Here is a 19,640-nt window from a genome sequence, read left to right as displayed (position 1 = left end):
TTCGTTGGTTATTAATATTTATGCCCAGTACGTTTGCTGAGTTTTACAAGTGTATACTATTTAATGGTTGTTCCACTGAAAAATAATGTCAGTACCGCTGTTTCCATCTCTCACGCCACGAATTGTAGATCCACTTTGGTTTAGTGTAGACCGTCCATGCAATGATGAAACAGAGTTAATGCAGTTGGAACATGAACACAAAACATGGGTAAGAACTAATATAGATCTTATACAGTAATTGATTACTATTGCAGTTTTTATCCATTTATAATTTACGTGTTATTTTTCAATTCATTATTTTTTACTTGAAAGTAAGAAACATTTAACTTAAGTTTCTTGTAATCTTGCTTTCACTTCGTAACATTGGATTTTCAGGTATTTTTTCTGAAAGTTTGTGGCTTATATAGGTCAGAAAAGTGGTACTGAGGTGATCTAAGTGAGTCCAAAATCAGATACAGGTAAATTTACCAAAATCAGATAAATTGAGACTTGCATATCGCAAAAAGAGGAATAGTGTACTTTTTTCGAGTTGTAAAAAGCGTTTCTGCCTAGAACAGAGAATCTGATGAACTTACCAGTGACAACCTACACACGAATTGCAATTAGTCGAATTCATGAAAGATAAAAAAAAACTCGCCTACCAAGTGTTGGGTTAGTTTTTTTTTATATGGTGTTTCTTAATGTTTTTTCCTCACATTTCTCAAAAAAATATTTCGCATTACGAAATGTAATGATGGGCAAGCAAAACCTTTTCTCACAAGTTGCAAGTACTTCATACCAAAAATGTCTATAACTTGCTCACTATTCCAAATAGTATTTTGGTCTTGTTTGGAAGTTCCTTTTTTTGTCATTTTGACTGGACTTGGTAAGGCGTCTGTGTTTTCCGTGGGAAATCTTCAACACTTTATAAAATCGCTATTGGTCTACAGAAGTTCCCAGCACACTTTAGCAAGTTTTCAATGTTGTTACTCCTTAGTGCATTACATTAAAGTTTAGTCTCCAAATCTAAAACTTCTTTTATCCTTGGACCAACTCTACAATTCATGTTTTTATCCCACCCAGATGCTATTAATGAAACGTAATGAACTTTTTTGAAGTTATATTTGCAAAAGCTGTAGAGAATTTCACATCATTGTACTGGCTGGGATATAAAAAGTACTGAAAGCTAAAATAAATATCACACTAACACTCCTCAGAGCAACAGCTCGACTCTTACCGTATGTATCTACAATTTCATTCATGACTGGCTTTAATACCTGGGCTGGGAGGAATAAAAAAAAATGATTTTGAACCAATTACAATAATTCTACCACCCGGGCAAAAGGAGAAAAGTACGTTTTTAAAAATATTTTAGCTTATACTTTTTTCAAACGTGATTTCGAACAGGCAAAACTCAAGATCATGCTTAGCTACCCAAAAAAACAAAAATAACACTCCATCAAAACAACCCAATACTAGCAAGGTAAAAATTGTAAGACTACTAAACGGGAATTGATTTCAAAAATTACTTTATTATAATTGATCAAATTTAAGATATCTTAGCTAAATTTTGAATATTTGTAGTTAAACAAGATTGCCCAAAAGGATTCGGATATTGTTCCTATTGGAAAAACTGCTACAGAGGTAATAAATTACTAATATTTGTATATAAGTATAAGTAGTAGAATATAAGTATTGGATGTTAAAAAATGTATGATGACAGGAGGCATTAACTGGTGACATTTTCAGGTGATTGAGGGGATTTGGCAAAATAGCACTTCCACATCACAATTAGAAATGTTTTAGATACATTAAAATAAATTTCTGAACCTCCCCTTCTTCGCGCCGAGCCATTCCTGAGCCCTGTTTAATGAACGCCATTTGTAGGTTCCATTATTAATGGGAGCGTACCAAATCATTGAGTCATTTTTTCATCCATATCAGTTTACCTCACTCATAAGTAACTCTTTTTTCGTAAAGAAATTAATTATTATAAAAATTTGAATAGGACAGTAATCCTCTTATTTTCAAGTTTAAAGAGATACTTTTTTCGTTGGTGGCTCTGCGGTGATGCCGTAGGGGCGAACTTTTGCTAGTATAGGCTCAATACCTTTCTCCTGCAAATTGTGTGAAAATAGTTGATTGTTCGTTTTGAATATGAACTGAAGTTTAACTGAAATAATTTTAGTTTTCCATTGATTTATAAATCGAAGAATAAATGTTCACATTCGAGGCCACAATTTTGGTGTAACATTTGCCTACACATATGCATCGCATACATATAAGCAGAGCTTATTCACAGTAAATTTGTGCCATTATATAAGATCAATCGTTTTTTTAACAACGTTAAGAGGAGGGCTTGACGGACCCATTTGTGTCATTTATTCACATCACCAGAAAGGACTAAACCAGAGTTACACCAGTAATTTCTGGTTATGTTCTCCAGTGAGGAACTTTATATTTCTTTGTCAATGTTTTCTTTGTAAATACTACATTATATACTACTATATTATTATTTACATTTTTTTGTAAATACATATGTAAATGCCTGTTAGAGAGATGAAGAAGATGACGATGATGATGACGAAGAAGACACCAATGATGATGAAGAGAGTGAAACTCAGGACGAAGAAGATGATGACATGGAAGTAGATGTCCCATTTGACAGAGGCGACCAAGCTCCCAGGTAGGCAGACTTTTTTTTTACTTTTTATAGTGAATATGTTGGTTGGTTAGTCAGTTGTATGACTAAAGAGTTCATTTAATGTCCAATGGAAATTATTGCATGACTGTCGCAATGAATATCCAAAACAATGATTACAATTGATGGGTGTCAAAAAATAAGGAATCGAACATTAGCATTTCAGCTGACAAAATACCTATCTTAAAAGTTCTAAAAAAAGGGCTACATTCCCAGATCTCTTCAACAGAGGAAGGTCATCGAGAAATGTCCACCGATTTAGCCTTCCAGCTCTTAAATATTCTTGCATTTCTTGTGTAATTTGATTTAATCATTTAGCGGTGAATCTTAAAAATTAAAGATACTATCAATCAATTCTTCTATAGGGCGCTACACTTAATTATGTTTACAACTTTCTTGAAATTAATATATATTTTTTTCTTTTTTCAAGTGCCGAGTCGTAAGTGGACATGTGTAATTATTACTTTTGGAAGGGCCAGTACTATACCAACTTTCAACATTACTCCAATCAGACTTCAAATAAGTTTATATCATTAAGATACGTTTGGAAAATGGAATAAAGGTGACTTTGTTTGGATTGCGTTTAATTTGCTTATTTTCACTTAATTTGCTTGATGTATATATGTAATATAAATACTTAATAATGTCTAATGTATATTATTGTACATTAATTCTTTGTTTTTCAATTAAAATAATAAAATTAATTTATATCAAGCTAAGGCTATAGGCTTATTTAATTTGCCTATATGTAACTATGTTCTCTTTTAATCTGTACTAAATAGTTTAGGTGTATGTAGGCGCCAAGCTTGAAACATCAATTTGACTTTATTTTAATTTTTGTGTAAGAAAGTGAACAAACTATTGTATAATTTTTTTTTCACTCGTTTAAAATAAAATAGTACAAAAAAAATCTAACTGGTTTTAATTTTATTTTGTATCTTAATGCTTAAATAAACACAACCCTTACAACTCTGTCCAACTGGACACTTTTAATTATTGTTTGTGAGGGCAAAGTTTTAAAAAAAGTGAGGAAATACCACCTTCGCTCTCTGAACAAAGTTCATTTTCGAGGATATATGATAATTTCAACAAAATCTAATCCAAAACTAGAGGAGGATAAACAACCTCTTTGCTCAAAGCCGACGCTATACTGCTATAAAAGTGAAACAATTAGGCGCTAATAATAAAGCTGATGGCCCCCTAAAATATTGTCAGTTAACGTTTGAAGAAAGTTTTTATGAGATTATCGAAAGAGGGGCAGATAAAATATGTCTTCAATATGGAGATTAATTGGAGATCCGTCGAGGTTCTTCCTTAAAACAATATCTTAAGTTTCAGTTTGAATACTGCTAAACTTAAAAAAATGTTTAATAAAATTGCAGAAATAACTAATATACATAAATGCAAATAAATATCCATTTCTTTACATTTGAGTTAAATGAAAAGGAACTACTGAATTAAATTGAATTTGGAATGCAATGGACGATGTTGCAAATCTGAAAATTCAGTTTTTTTCTAGCAATGTACCTTGCGGTTATTATGCTTTGGCAAACATAGGATGTTTACAATCCCATTCAAGAATATATTACACTGCAGCATACATTCACTTGCTTACCCATAACGCCAAAAATCACTCGTATTCCAAATAAATACAATCATACTGTATTCATAATATACTCATTAAAAATTTATACCTATCAATTGTTGGAATTGAATACCTGACTTTCCCCAATCTCTATCTCAAAATTTAAAATGTTAATTAAAATTTTAAATAAGTAAATAGAAAGTAATAGATAAATAAATAAATCCCATTTACTTGGTACATCTAAATTTTGTTATAGTGTATTTTAAACATTTAGAGGAGAGGAGTCATTTTCAGGGCGTCCTTTAAAAGAATTGGAATACTATTCTGGTGCCCACTCGTCGGTTAGAAGGACATTCTTTGACAAATGTTGCGAGTAATGCAGAAGGTAACCGTGGATATGTAGCCAATTCTCAAACGGGCTATCACTAGCTCCTTCCTCCTATGGATCTAGAAGATGATTCTCAGGTTTGTACAAAGTCTTTGATTCTCAGCTTATTATTTAGGACAGTCGTTAATTCCAGCTACCACCTTTGATTTATAGTACCTTTTACCGTGCGAATTATATCGTTTGGTAGATTCCTCTCCTTTGAAACTCAGGTCATCCTGGTCGCTTCTTTTGCTGCAGAATCTGTGGCAACTTTCCTTGAATCTCAGAATGACCTGGTACCCAAATAAATGGAGACATTAATCCCTTTATTTGTTAACTCGTGCAGGAGGGAATACTATTGAATCAAATTTAAGCTCATTTTACAATACGATAAAAAGGAAAATGCTAAAATCTATTAAGTTAAGGGACTTTATAGGAAGGCTCTCTTTAGGCTGGTCTATTAGGCTGGATATAATTACTATTATTTTGATTTAAGGTGAATCAAGATCTGAGGTTATCGGCGCCCAGTGTGCACTGCCGGCCACCTTTACAGTGGCAATACTGTGCATCAACGAACAGTGAGCTGTAAGAAGCTCCTAGAAAGAGAAAATCTAATGGTAGGCGGCTGTATTCGAACCCGGGATCACCGCATGGGAATCAAGTACGCTAAACACTTCCCACTTCATCTAATATACACACTACTTCCGTTTAAAGTGAATAACTATAGCCAATCTATATTATACTACTCATGAACCATACGGTCATTTTTTCCACATTCAGCCATTCATTAATGTAGGATTGACCCGATTCCTTTGCTCTTGTTCTCGCTATTCTCCCTTAAGTAAAAGCCCTTCCAAAACACTAGACGAAGAAGCTCCAACTTTTTTCCTTTTTCTTCACTTTTTTGAAAATCTTTAACTAATGTTTAAAGTACTCATTGCTTCCCTAACTTTCTTCGGGCAAATTTATTTGAATAATCGTACTTTTTACAACGGAATTACTGCGATCAATTTCTTCGTCATAAAAACATTTGAGGAGTAGAATTTGATTTGTATCCCCCATTAGTTGATTGAAAAAGAACATGTCGCGCCAAAAATCTAATTAGAATTTTTGCAGGAAATAATAAATGTTTTCCTATAAATGTTAGTTCCTAGAAATAGAAAACAATTTTTGGATTGTCCTTGTGTAAGGACGAGAGGGAGAGGGAGCTATAACTCTTTCTTACCCCTCCTGTGGAGTCATTGCAACTGGACTTAGTTTTTTATTTTCTCTTACTAATGGTAAGGAAAGTAAGGCGATCTTCCCTAAATTTCAAACCCCTCAACATGAAACAAAATTGGTTAATTTATTTTTGTACTTAGCGAATAGTGTGTGTGTGGTGTGTGTAAACATTTCTCAGAAACTAAAAATACCTTACACTATTGTTCTTTAGATACCAGGGTTTCGGAACATTCAAGGTAATTAGAAAAAATATTTATTCAGTTTTTTTTTTTTAAAAAAGTGTTTTAATTATTACTATTAATCTCTACTCCAATTTTAAAAGTGGGTTCGCATAATTAATAAGTAGCATTGCTTCTTTATCAGAATATGAAAAATGATATAAAATTAACAAACAAACAATAGATAAAATTATATCACTTTAAAAAAAAACCCTTTAAAACTTATTATGTAGGGATTGTGTTCCCTTGAAGTAGGTCGTATAGGGAGGGCATTGTCCCTAGGTTAGTGACTTCAGCGAAACCTCGACTCACACCATCCCTATCTCCTTTAAGCAACCATATACCCATAACTCTTTTCATTCAGTGTTACTAAGATGAAATTTAACTAACACTTTAACTATGTAATAGTTAAATAGTTTTTCTACATTTTATATAAATAAATTAAAATTAAAAATATGACCACCTACTTTAAAGATTGTAGGAAAGTAATACTAACAAATAGGTTCCAAAATCAAATTATGACAATAAAGTGAACTGATGATGAGCACAGGGAGGCCCGAAATGTATCTCACTTGAGAAAATAAAGAAATAAAATCAATTACAATACAATTATACAATTGATCGGAAATTAGACCGGGAGTCGAACCTGGTACAACACATCTTAGCTTTGCGGTCCTCGCCCCAAACTTGGTGGCTAACCATTTCAATGGTTTCTTCTCAAATCTGGGCAACATAGAAAAGAATTTACTTTTATATTTTTGAATCAATATATTTTGATATCAATATTTGGAAACAATAAATAGACCTAATTTAATGCATGTTTAGATGTCCAAAGGTGCCAGTATCGATTCTGATCAAATCTAAATAGTTTAAGAAACTTGATAAATCACTTAAGCATATTTTTATTACAAATTAATTTAGTTTGTTTGTCAATGTTTACAAAGCAGCTTAATCAACCTTCTTCAAAAAATGTATATTATACTCACATGATCTTCTAGAGGAATGATTATCTACCCCTTTCTTCTAGAAGAAGCCTTCATCAAATTTTTCTAGAAACATTTTTCAAAAAAAAATTGCACTATTACCAACACAGCGAGTACAATGTATGCGTTTAGTTTGAGGAAAGTAGTTGAAGGAAATCTCAAGTAGGGTCACTTCCGACTGAGGGATTCTATTCAGATACAGTCAGGTTTCTATGTAAACGTCATCCCCAATCTAAGTATAAAGTTTGAGCTTCCTGCAATTAGTTTTTTAGGTTTTTTTTTTTTTTTTAAATCCTTGCACACATTCATTGCGTTAGAAATTATTTTAAAAAATCAGTATGTACTGAATGTGAACCTGCGAAAGCTTTAACCTGGCTATCAGCAAGTGGATGGCAGACGTGCGAAGGTGTGACCCAGATGCGGAAGATGCGAGAATTTTAGAGAGGGATAGTCTCTAGAGTCCTTAGTGCGAAAGCCCCACCACCTCGTCAAAGTTGGACACAAGGTGGGGTCAAAGTCGGAAGGGCTCCAGGGCTGTAAAGAGGGCAAAAATAAGAACAACTAGCCGTAACTAGCCAACCCTAAAGCAGAAATGCAGATGAAGTAAATACTATGGAAGATGAATAGGAGCGGTTGTTGCTCCTTCTTCTTGCCAGCGGAAGGGATGCTCCGTCTAGTAGCCTGGACCATGAACTGGACTGAACCAAACTTTACAGAAATTGGGAAAGTTACTGTACAGTAACCGTAATTGGACCTACATTCAGGTTCCTCATACTGGAAAATCCAGCTTACCTATGTAATGGGCAATCACCAAAACCCTGGAGTAACATTCTGAGCAAGTGCTCCAATTTTGACTAGAAAGCGATTCGAACTAAAGAAGTCGTTCCTCTCCCAAGAGAACAGTGGCCAATGGATAAAACTATTAAAAATTAATTTAGTTCGTTTGTAAATAATAATGGTCAAAATAAAAACCAGGTCTTAATATTTTTCGTCTGCTTGTTTTAAATAAATGTTTTTTATTACACATTAATTTTGTAATTAACTATTTTTTATGTATATGTTCAGGCAATATGTTATGGAAGTTGCAACAATAAATCCACTGGTGGCATGGCTACTAACGCCTGACGAAAAAACACATATTCTCACTAAATAAATTTATAAATGCGTGAACATAAACAAATATTTGGTTATCGAACTCACTTTTCCCATATTATTGCGTGACTATAAGGATTTTGTTCCTCAGCTAACCCACAAATGTAATATCATTCGTTCAATGTTTTTATTTTATTTCCAGCACTTTTTTTTGACGGGTGTTCAAACGCACATTTTGGAATACCCTACAGATCCACTTACTGAGTGACACCAAGTCTTGAACAACGTTTCACATCGCACAATTTTTTTATCTATTTACTGGTAATAAAAAAATAACTAAATGAAAATCTAATACTAACTCTCGTTAAATCGCCTTAATTCAATACCACTGACATAATGTGAGTCTCCTTGTTATTCTGGTTGTCTCGAGTTTCCCTTGCGTCAACCACTGAGGTTACTGATTTACTGAGGAGCTGATTTGAATATACTGCCGGCCTCCTACAGTGTTCTCCCCTTACTGAAAGCACAGTCCAACACCGGATCGTGAGCTGTAAGAAGCTCCTAGGAAAAGAAATTGTATAGGCCAGCAGCTGGATTCGAACCCGGGAACTCCGCATTGGAACCCAGTGTTCGCTAATCACTGAGCTAATCAACTCCCAGGTAAAAATTAAATTTTGAAAACTGGATATTAATACATTATTGAGAACAACACTCGTCACCAGCTCTTGATTTTATTTATTTATTTTTTAAATCCTAGGTTTTAACCACATATATTCAAATTTTAGAACCTAGAGATATCGAATAACTGTTGGGTTCATAGTATTACTATCGGCCTTCATGCTCTCTCTTGAAGCATCAGGTAGGCATGAGGAGTATGTTTTGTAATAAAAGTTTCAATGGAGAGTTTGGTTGATTAATTTACCACTGATTCTTGTCGGTGTTCTTGTTGGAGGAACCAATGCCAAAACTCAATTATAAACTTTCTTGTACGGTGGAAACGTAGTTACAATTAATTAATTGTAATTATGTAGCTCCATTAGACCGATGAAGGGCTTAAGGTGGCCCGAAATCATCACTTCTGTCTGAAATAATAATCATATGGGGTCAGTCTGAAATAACCACATTGATAATGTATTTAATGTAATTATTTTGTAAAACTTGCAGAACAAACCTTTCATAATAGTAAATTGAACAAATTATTTTCAATAATTAAATTTGTAGGCGATGAATATTTATTTGAAACTTGAAAACTCCCTCACTTAGCGTGGCCCACCAATAATATTGTAGCAAGTACATGTGAGAGAGCGCAGCCAGCTGACGCTAGGAAGCGCAGCGATAGCCACATACTGCCAGTAGTGCTTGTTGTGAACGCAGGCAGGCATTGTCACCGCATTCGGTCAACGACCTTTTGTTTTGAAAGTGAAAACCGCACGGACATGTTGCACTCTTAACAGTTGGCGCTCTTTCTGTGTACTATAGTTTTATTTTTACTTTATTTCCAGCATAATTATTTTTATTTCTGTTCATCTTCCCATATAGTTTATTTCAAAAATTTTCATTCATAAATGTCCAATTGTTATAATGATAAAAATGATTTCCTTCTTCTATTAAAAAAAAAAAATAATACTGTATTTCGTTTGATCAGGAGAGTTTTCTATCTAAATTACACTCACATTGTCCTGAATCACTTTCACTAAGCGGGTAAGTAAGCACGGACAATTCTAGTACATTTTATTAATTATTTTTCCTATTCATATGTTTTTATATCAACGAATAATTTTCTCTCTTATTATGCGGCTAAAAATATACAAAATAATTTTAAAGAATTATTTTTATAATGGAGATTGTATATGTCAAATATTGCAGTGTTTTTATTTGGCTGTGTGTCATTGACCTTGTCTTCGTTCGATATACAACTCTTCTGTGTACCTCTTGCAAACCCCTCTCGTCATCACTTTTACTACATTTCTCAGTGAAACGCGCACACCGTCCAGACAACGATTATCTTGCCAATTTTGCCCGAGATCTAGTAAAGAGCACTAACCCCACAATCTCGCTACAATCAAGTTAACTGATAACAGCTCCAAAACTATTCCATTATCATTTCTTATTGCTGTATCTATCTTATTTAACCATTAAATTATTTAACACCACTCATACAAATATATACACACACACACACACACACACACACATATATATATATATATATATATATATATATATATATATATATAAGTATAAATACTTATCAATATATATTTCCAGATTACATTACTTCTAGTTTATTTTTAATGTATTGAAATCAGAAAGAAATATTAATAGAAATAAAGTAGTCTTTATCAATAAGAATTGTGAATAAATAATTATCTTTAACCTAAACTTTATCTTGTTTTTCTGAATATTTTTTGTTTATTGAAATTTCTGCTTGGCAAAAGTGCGAACCTGGATAAAATTTAATGAAGAAATAAAACAGTGAATGAGGAGCTACTTGCATACAATTTATCGTTTCCCGATGACAAATTCACTCGGGTCCGAAAGTTTATTCGCAGAGTGATGTCACAAACACTTGAATTACCATCTTTTTAAATAATAAAAATTTCTTGAATCCATTTTTGCGCAAAAATAGCTAAAAAGCTACAAATTTTATTCCGTAAAATAACACTTACGCTCAAATTTGAAATATTATTTTCATATTGAACTGCTGATATTGTTATAAAAGTAATGGGACCACTCTTTTACTCTTGAATGACATCCTAGAGGACAGCTTTGCATAACTCATGATCTGTCTTTGTTTTAACAAGTATGGTCTTAGGAAAGTGCTACAAATAGAAGATTCGGTAAAGTTGCTCTACCAGTTGGCTGACTTTGTCCAAATGCTAACTATCTACTCGGTTCGTGGTGGTAACATTCAAAATATCCAGCGATTTCCATTTCTGCGAGTTATTCTTTTCACACGCACATTTTTATATTGGTAAAAACCCTTTTTAGAACTCAGAGGTATCTTAAAATGCCTCTTGTATTTATTTACGTACATTTATAGGTATATTTTAAGTTGCGAAATAAATAAATAGAAATCTCTTTGACATTTACTCAAACAATATTTGACAATACCCATCTTAACAAATGCGGAATCGCTTAGTTTATCGAGGGACAAAGGTTTTCCATTTTTGGCCAGCTCACGTCACCACGAGTTCAATGACATCGTCTCTCTGAATTGGACATGTCAAGTAATCCATCTATACGATAATAAACTTGGATCTAGCCTCTGTGTAAGTTCGGTACATGTTATATTTAAATTAAATTTATATTAGATACTCTATCTATTTTATATTAGCATTGTTATTTATTTAATTTATATCTGAATCTGTAATCATTACAAAAAAACAAACATGTCAAATGGTAAACTTCATATCACAACATTAAGGCAAAGTTCATTGACTTTTTCTTATTTTCATTCAATTTCAGTTTGTACGATTTGTGAGAACAATGCAATTTTTGTGATGGTGCTAGTTACAGTTAGACATTCCAACCATCTTCGGAGATTCTTCCCCCTTGCGAGAGGAAGCATTAGAATTGTACAAATATCTGATTTTATGTGTTAACCGGAAATGCGAGAATTGCGGTCATCTGAGTATAAGAAAGTGATTATTACCAATAAGTGTGCACGGGTACATGTGTTTGGGGTGGTCTGTGGTTTGTTAGCTCTAAAATGGATATTAGCAACAAATTTTTAATTTCGGGACTTTTTTAAAAAGTTTTTTTTACAAAATAAGTAAACTGTAAGTGCCACTTACTGATCACAATTATCATATGAGCCGTTTATTTTGAAATTGGGGCAAGTCCATTTTTGAAAAAAATGAAGATAATGGTAATTATAGATAAAACTTAGTATGATCTTTTTATCTGTAAACAATTTAGAGTCAAAAAAATTCAGAATCCTAATATTTGGGAGATTGAAGTTTTAGCTCTTAACAATATTGTAAATATGTTTAATTTGAAAAAGGTGCAAGTACATCTTAGGTTGAAATTATTTAACCGTACAGCAAAATTTAACTCCGGTTGCTGTATGGTGAAGCAAATGTGATGGTTTAACATCATGTCTGAATGTGGGGTGTTTTTATCTATGTTTCTTTGATATTGGTAATCGGTGATTGTACAATATTTCATAAAATTTATTATTATTTAATAATAATAAGTACATCTTAATTTTGTGTTTCGATAATAACACCAACATCCGGAAATTTTAGTACTATTGGCAACACTCTGAAAAACTGTAAATTGTATAACATTCGACTTATATTATCGGCTATCAAGTAAGTAGTGCTGTTTTGTGCTCGGTGTACGAAAAAAGTTTCATTATTTGAAAATTAATAACGGATTGTGGTTTATTTTATAAAAAGAAAAAAATGGCTGAAACCGATTACAACGGTAATTATAACTCTGATGCATCTGAAAGTGAATTTGGTAGGTAACAAAAATAAAATAAAAATACTTTTCTGGGTAATAACGCCATTTTAATAAAATCCTCATTATCAAGTAATTTTATTATTTTTATTATGTTTGTAGAAATAAGACCCATGACAATCGGTAATAAAAGAAGAATCTTGGAATCAGAATCTGAATACGAAGGCAATTCGGACCAAAATGATTCAAAAATAAATAAAAAAAAGAAGAAGAATAGTTTAACTATTGATTAGTATTTTGTTTTTATCGCTAAAGACTGATACGACTGAAATATTATCCATTTAAATCAACGATTACAATAATTCATTGATTTTGAAAGTGAGGCAAGTCCATTTAGTTATAATAAGTCTTTATTTTTCTTAGCCAGCAGTATAAACACTATTGGATTATAAACTTACATTATCTAACACCACAAAATACAAAAAAAAGTCTATTAATATTTACCGATATTTTTAAATTTATTGAACCGCAAAACCTTAAATATCTCGAAATAAAAAAAAATGGACTTGCTCCACTTTCAAAATAAACGGCACATATTTTATACAGGGTGATCCATTTAAAATGCACCAATGCACCATAACTTTTTAGGAAAGCGGAAATCCAGAAAAACCCGCTATATAAACTATATGCTTTTTTTTTTTATCTAGTTTTCAAATTATCCACCCCCGATACTGTATCTTTATTTTTGGCGGAGTTACCGCCAAAAAACTGTTTGAAGTTTTATAAGGACCACTGGTTTTGACAATGATAATGAAAACTAAGTAACAAATTGTAAAAAATGGTGTTGACCGCGTTTCGATACCTCTAATATTTGTGAAGATAGTTAAGATCAAAGTTACAATCTTACCATATACGTGATAACTCGAGTTCGAATCCCGCGTATGCAGTCATTCATAATACCTAATGCAGCATAATACTTTTTTTTAATCAAATGTAGTCATACGCGGGATTCGAACTGGGGATCTCCCACTTACAAAGCCATGCTCTTGACCACTAGACCAACACCCTGGCAAAATATTCTTACCCTAATCATAGATCAAGAAGAAACATATGGGGTACATTAAAATGATGTAATGATTGCTTTTATTTGATGATAAAACAAATTTATTCTGATTCACCCACAACCATTACATTACACTAAATTTTTTAAAATCTTCAGGTGTAGGTGTATTGTTGGAAAATAATTGTTATTATTTTTTAATATTACGTTTTACTTTTTTGAACATTGTTTTATTTGCCCTTCTAATTGGTAGCGAAAATGTTACAAACCAAACTTTTAGATTTACCTATATATTAGTTTTCATTACTCTAGGTTTAAATAAATTCGTAGAAGTCATTTTTGAGAAATTCTCTAAAAATCTTTACAGTAAAGTAGTTCAGTTCGATAAAGTAACTTCCGCTCAGCCGATATTCTTAAATTTTGGAAAAAATTGTCCTATTTTTCACTTTGTTAATTTTATATTTAAACCAGACATGAAGAAAGAGGCGATTTTTTTGAGTTACTCACGCTAACGACCTTTATTAGTGACTTTATTGCTTTTTTACTAAATAATATACCTACATAATACAGTAAACGTTTACATAGTTAGGTAAGAACAAAATCTATAAATTAGTGTATAATATATATCTCTTCAAGAAATACTCGTACAATAATGAGCAAGTTCCCAACATTTCATTCGTAATTTCAGAAACGTACGAAAAATCTTTTGTTTTACTTAAATTCCTCTTACTACTATTTAGACTTTCTACGTACCGTAACTTCGGCTTTGTCCATGTTTTCATGAATCCTACATAAGATATTAAGAGTGCTGTTAGCACTTTCTAACGGTGACTTTAAACTAATTTTAATGCTAAGTTAAGGCAAGAAACATATTCTTCATCTTCTTCTACATGCAGAGAATAGTGAAAATGGTATTAGGCTGATTTTGAAGAAATATGTCCATTAGCAGTGCGAAATTCTCCCTCAAAAAATATACTCTTAGAAAACTGGAGGCGTCACGTTACTAAATCGAGTTTTTTTTTTGAGATTTTTGAAAACGTCTTTAACGATTTCCTCTACACTTAATGCACTAATTATATACATTAGGGTGGGTCAAAAAAATCGGCTATTTTTTTTTTTACAAGTGCAACGGAAAAATGGGTTCCTAGACACCTTAAAAAAAATCCCACCAAATATAAGCTCTTAATTTTGAAGGGAAGATCCTCCGCATCGCAGTTTTTCATTTTTTTTTCAGTCCAATAGAAAAAAATTCATACCTTTCCATTAATTGACTGTACAAAAAAATGTTTCGAATGAATTTTGTAGGAAATTTAATGCTCTACAAAAAAGGTACCTTATATTTTTTTCGTAAACCTCGCCATTTGAAAGATATAAAGGATTTAATTTTGATTATTTTATGACAAATTCCATTTTTGTTTATGAATTTTATAACTCGACAATAAATGACTTTTACGAAATGCAAAATACCAATTTTTGTTGGAAATTAACTGCTCTATAAAAATGGTTTCTTATGTTTTGGCGATAAAATTAACCGTTCAAAAGATATTCATCATCAAACTTTCATGTGTACGGATTTTAAAAGTTTTTGATTAGATATTCGAAAAATTTCAATTTAATTTATGATTTTTAAGAAAATTTACACGAATTTTAGTTGTTATCGATTGAGAAACGTCAAAATATTTTTTAAGTTTTTATTTATGTTTAAGTATATTTGTCTCGATTTATTATCGACAATATCAAATAATGCTTTAAGTTCGTTCTGAAATTTTATTTCATTTTTGCATCGTCCTGATGATTTTTTTCGCGCAAAAGATTTTTGCAATTTCAACCATCGATTATGATAGCGAAGATTTTTTTTTATTACACTAGTCGATTCACTACTCGGAATCTGGTTGTTTTTCCATAATTCAATAACTTGATCAGCTGCATTTTTGGCACTTTGTTTGACAGAACATTTCAAAACTTTGAGCTGATGAAAAAAAACACTCATAACCTCTTTCACTGTTGGTAACTTACGTTCTGAAAGTTTTTGCACAAGTTTTCCGATCAAATGAATTTCTTTATCCATATTTTCGATAAATATCAAGTTAATTCACGTAGTAACCACAATATTTGTAAATAATTAATCGATCGATCACATATACAAGACCATAAATTTTGGAAACACTAAAAATGCTGTAGAAATAAATGTATACGGACCAACGACAACATAACGATGAAGTAAAAAGTAGGTGGTGCTAGTTCAAAGTTCACAATTCAAACAGATGAAATAAAATACGAAACAAAAATTCTCTAGAGAAGAAATTTTCCCTAGGATCTCGTGATTTCTAATGATTAAAACTAAAATGTTTAGAATAAATGAAGAAAAATTTTGATAATTTTGAAAATAAAACTCAAATAATACTTATATTAATGACAAGAAATGAAATTTATAAATTAAATTGAAATTTTTCGAATATCTAATCAAAAACTTTTAAAATCCGTACACATGAAAGTTTGATGATGAATATCTTTTGAACGGTTAATTTTATCGCCAAAACATAAGACACCGATTTTATAGAGCAGTTAATTTCCAACAAATATTAGTATTTCGCATTTCGTAAAAGTCATTTATTGTCGAGGTATAAAATTCATAAACAAAAATGGAATTTGTCATAAAATAATCAAAATTAAATCCTTTATATCTTTCAAATGGCAAGGTTTACGAAAAAAATATAAGATACCTTTTTTGTAGAACAATAAATTTCCTACAAAATTTATTCGAAACATTTTTTTGTACAGTCAATTAATGGAAAGGTATGAATTTTTTTCTATTGGACTGAAAAAAAATAAAAAACTGCGATGCGGAGGATCTTCCCTTCAAAATTAAGAGCTCATATTTGGTGGGAATTTTTTTAAGGTGTCTAGGAACCCATTTTTCCGTTGCACTTGTAAAAAAAAAAATAGCCGATTTTTTTGACCCACCCTAATATACATGTAAGGCTAGAACTTTTATGTATAACGTTTTACGAGTTCGAGTCGACTTTTAGTACTTTCAAAAGGTATAAGTTTTCGACATTTTTGACTTTTGGCAAGGATTGGTTTAGACATAGTACTATTTTACCATCTGCATTATAATAAATATATTATGATTGATTAGAATCAAGTGTGGGACAAACATTTTCTAAAAGTGGAAAACAAAAAGTCAAAATCGACGACTGTGTTGTTTAGCAGAAAAGATTTTACAGTATTAGGAGATTTACTTAAAAAATGCCTCTTTGGATTTTATTTAATCTAGGATTAGCGATAACCAACGTATGTTTAAATAGTAGATTAAGATTCTTTCAGGAAAGAGGCGGGTTTATTTCAATTTAATCAGGCATTTCTATTTTTTTTAATGTCCGGTCCTGTCTTTTCTATTTTTTAAAATGTGTTGGCAAAATTCCAAATTTTAAGAAAATGCCTTAACTCAATTTCCTCTTTACCCAATGGATTTTTCCCTTTTTGAAGATTTTCTTAGCTAATTGCACTGTTTTTTCTCTCTAATCCAGAAAATCTAAAAATTTTCAAATTTGAAGGCAACTGGATGAGCGGAAGTGCCATTTTAACGAATAAATTTATGCTTTAAAGCGGTTTTTTCGCCCAAATTAATATCTAAAAATTTCTTTATGTAAATTTCGGCGAGAAGAAGTAAGGAGAATGTTTTAGCGGCCGCTATCGATTTGTTTGTAGAGCTACTACTTACTTCCTTGAGTTGTGAACGGTTTCTAATAATATTCAATGATGAGTAAAAGCTATTTATTTTTTTGTTCTGTTTAAAATGAAAACAATCTTAATATAAGTATTAATTTGGAATTTATATAAATAATTATTTTTTTGTGGGTAATTCATGTTTTTGCTTAAACTAGGGCATCGTGTCAACTAAAAAGAGCAGCATCGTTCGAAAGTTACTAGCAGGGGCGAGGGCGGGCCTAGGACCAACTGAGTAATGTTCTAGTAAACAAGATCTGCTGACGAATTTAGACAGGGAACAATTCATATAAATTCCTATTCTATTTTATTTATTATCTATGTCATTGCCAGACCATCTTTATTTTTTCGTTAAACGTAAATATTTTTATATTAAATAATAATTCTAATCCATCTCTGCCTGCCCTTTGGTTTTTTTTCACTTCCTAAGAGAGTTTTTTTTAAAGTCCGGCGATGGACAGCGTTGTTTATAACAAAGAACACTACATAGACTGGCAATGCACCGGAGCAGGCAATACTGGTTGCCAATGTTCTTAGCTTTAAGATGTCGCGCCAAAAATTATAGAACTATATTTGCGGAGCTTAACAAACTTTCTGTAGTCGCCTCATATTGCAGCCTAATAATTCTTCTTGTTATGAAATTTTTAAATAAAATAATTAACATTCAATTTTTCATACTAAGTATGGTTTAGGCAACACTTAAGAGGAAATGAATAATGCAAAATAATTAGACGTTTGTTTGAAACAAGTTACTGAAAAACCATACAAGCTGCAATTAAGTTTGAACAACCATCAATAATACAAAGAAAGTCTGACGGCTTAAACCCATCGCGTTTTTTGTAATCCTAATCAGTTCGGAAGAGCGGAAAATATTGTAATTTTTTTCATATTGAATCCAACTTTCTAAATTTGCCAAATTGAAATGCCTTAAATTATATCCTCTGACATTTGTTTTTGTATTTTTATTATTCATATTAATTTAATTTTATACTAACGCCACATATTTTTACATATTCTTCTAAATAAATACTTTAGCTCGAACGAAAAATATATATACTTATGTATGCGCATAAATTTGATTAGAGATTGCATAGTGAGAAGACTCTACTTGGGTATTATGCAAATAAATGCGCCCAGTATGCAGTGGTGCACGATGAGCCATCCTTAAAGGTCCTCTGTTGGAATAACCGCCATCGCGATTTCAATGAAAATGATAGGCCTTCGCGCTCATTGTTCTATTTGGTTTTTGTGGAAATTGTTTAAAAATTATACTAACATTAAGAGATTTTAGGGAATTCTACTCGTGAAGCGGTATTATTATTTCAGAAATTTTAAAATGACTCTTCATATATTTCTTGCGGTTTAGAGAGCCAACTGTCCCTGTTCTTCATTGCTTACTTAATCTCCGCACAGGGCCCTCTGGGTAAACTTTTAGATTGGTCTTTAGCAACTACTCAACAGCTATCTCAATATCTGTATGGGTCTTGAAATCCGTTCATACTCATATATCTTTTTCTATGTGGGTTGAATTTTATTTTTTAAGAAATATTACCAACATCGTGGATCAAGTTTGTGGTCTTCATATGTTTACTGACTACGGCTTTTTAATGCTAATTATGTGAATAATGTTTTCTAAAATAAATTAAATGCGTTGCACATTATGTTCCTTTGGTATATCATTAAAAAAAACAGAAATATTTATTTAAATTCACCATTATGTCCAAGTGATTGACCTTAGATATAAATATAACGCAATGCAAATCATATAGCGTAGAATAGCTGAGTAGAATTAGCAGAACAGCTAATTCTGGTATGGTCTCGCAGATCATGCACAGATAATAAAGAAGAGCTGTTGTGTTATTGTTTACAGTACACGTCACATTGTCAGCGCTCTTTATCTGGACATTTCTCCACAGCGCAGAAAGCCTTCATAAGCTGCTTACCCATCACGCACCATTCCCTGCGTCCAGGGGCTCCAACTAGTTATGCGTTAGCTGAGCACACCTAGTTGTAGTTCGTTTGCATCTATTCCAGTCTTTCGTCCTTTACAAAACCGACCAAACACAATTACCATTTAGAATTAAAATCTACATTCTCAGCGTTTCCATTACTTTCTGCACAAGTTGAAAATTGCATTTCTCTGTAAATGAATAAATGTATTACAGTAGGGAAGAGAAATTATTGCCAATTTGAATATTTTTTTTGAGCAGGGAACTAATCTTGTCTAGGGTCATCTTCAGAAAGCTTATGCTACCTAATTAACTTTACACTTTGGTTTTGATTTCATATTAAAAATGG

At 31.9% G+C, this 19,640-nt stretch overlaps 1 protein-coding gene and 1 long non-coding RNA gene across 3 annotated transcripts; one reads left to right on the top strand and one right to left on the bottom strand.

Annotated features, from left to right (window-relative positions):
• Positions 1-65: 65 nt before the first annotated feature.
• LOC141459347 (anaphase-promoting complex subunit 15-like) lies at positions 66-3,610 on the top strand. 2 transcript variants are annotated; one of them, XM_074138346.1, is made up of 4 exons: positions 68-208; positions 1,564-1,623; positions 2,535-2,665; positions 3,111-3,610. In XM_074138346.1, the coding sequence occupies exons 1-4, from the start codon at positions 86-88 to the stop codon at positions 3,121-3,123; spliced, it is 327 nt and encodes a 108-aa protein (XP_073994447.1). In that variant the 5' UTR covers positions 68-85; the 3' UTR covers positions 3,124-3,610. The 2 variants fall into 2 exon arrangements, with proteins under 2 accessions (XP_073994457.1, XP_073994447.1); XM_074138356.1 differs by lacking the exon at positions 1,564-1,623 and having other exon boundaries at positions 66-208.
• A 2,545-nt stretch (positions 3,611-6,155) lies between these two features.
• Positions 6,156-9,524, bottom strand: LOC141459287 (uncharacterized). Its single transcript, XR_012461432.1, has 4 exons — positions 9,318-9,524; positions 8,506-9,228; positions 7,058-7,120; positions 6,156-6,794 (listed from the first exon to the last, which is right to left on the bottom strand). It is a non-coding gene; the product is annotated as an uncharacterized lncRNA (long non-coding RNA).
• Between the last annotated feature and the right edge of the window lie 10,116 nt (positions 9,525-19,640).

This window comes from Rhodnius prolixus, unplaced genomic scaffold, assembly GCF_049639745.1.
Source record: "Rhodnius prolixus isolate KJV_2025 unplaced genomic scaffold, Rpr scaffold_1, whole genome shotgun sequence".
Classification (NCBI taxonomy): domain Eukaryota; kingdom Metazoa; phylum Arthropoda; class Insecta; order Hemiptera; family Reduviidae; genus Rhodnius; species Rhodnius prolixus.
Note: the sequence above shows the minus strand (reverse complement) of the source record. Positions and strands in the feature narration are given on the sequence as shown.

What these genes read in the sequence shown, in the direction of transcription:
- LOC141459347 (XM_074138346.1), top strand. Translation starts at nt 86, where the DNA reads ATGTCAGTACCGCTGTTTCCATCTCTCACGCCACGAATTGTAGATCCA. An exon ending in AACATGAACACAAAACATGG is followed by an intron (nt 209 to 1,563) that starts GTAAGAACTAAT and finishes GAATATTTGTAG; the next exon opens with TTAAACAAGATTGCCCAAAA. An exon ending in TTGGAAAAACTGCTACAGAG is followed by an intron (nt 1,624 to 2,534) that starts GTAATAAATTAC and finishes AATGCCTGTTAG; the next exon opens with AGAGATGAAGAAGATGACGA.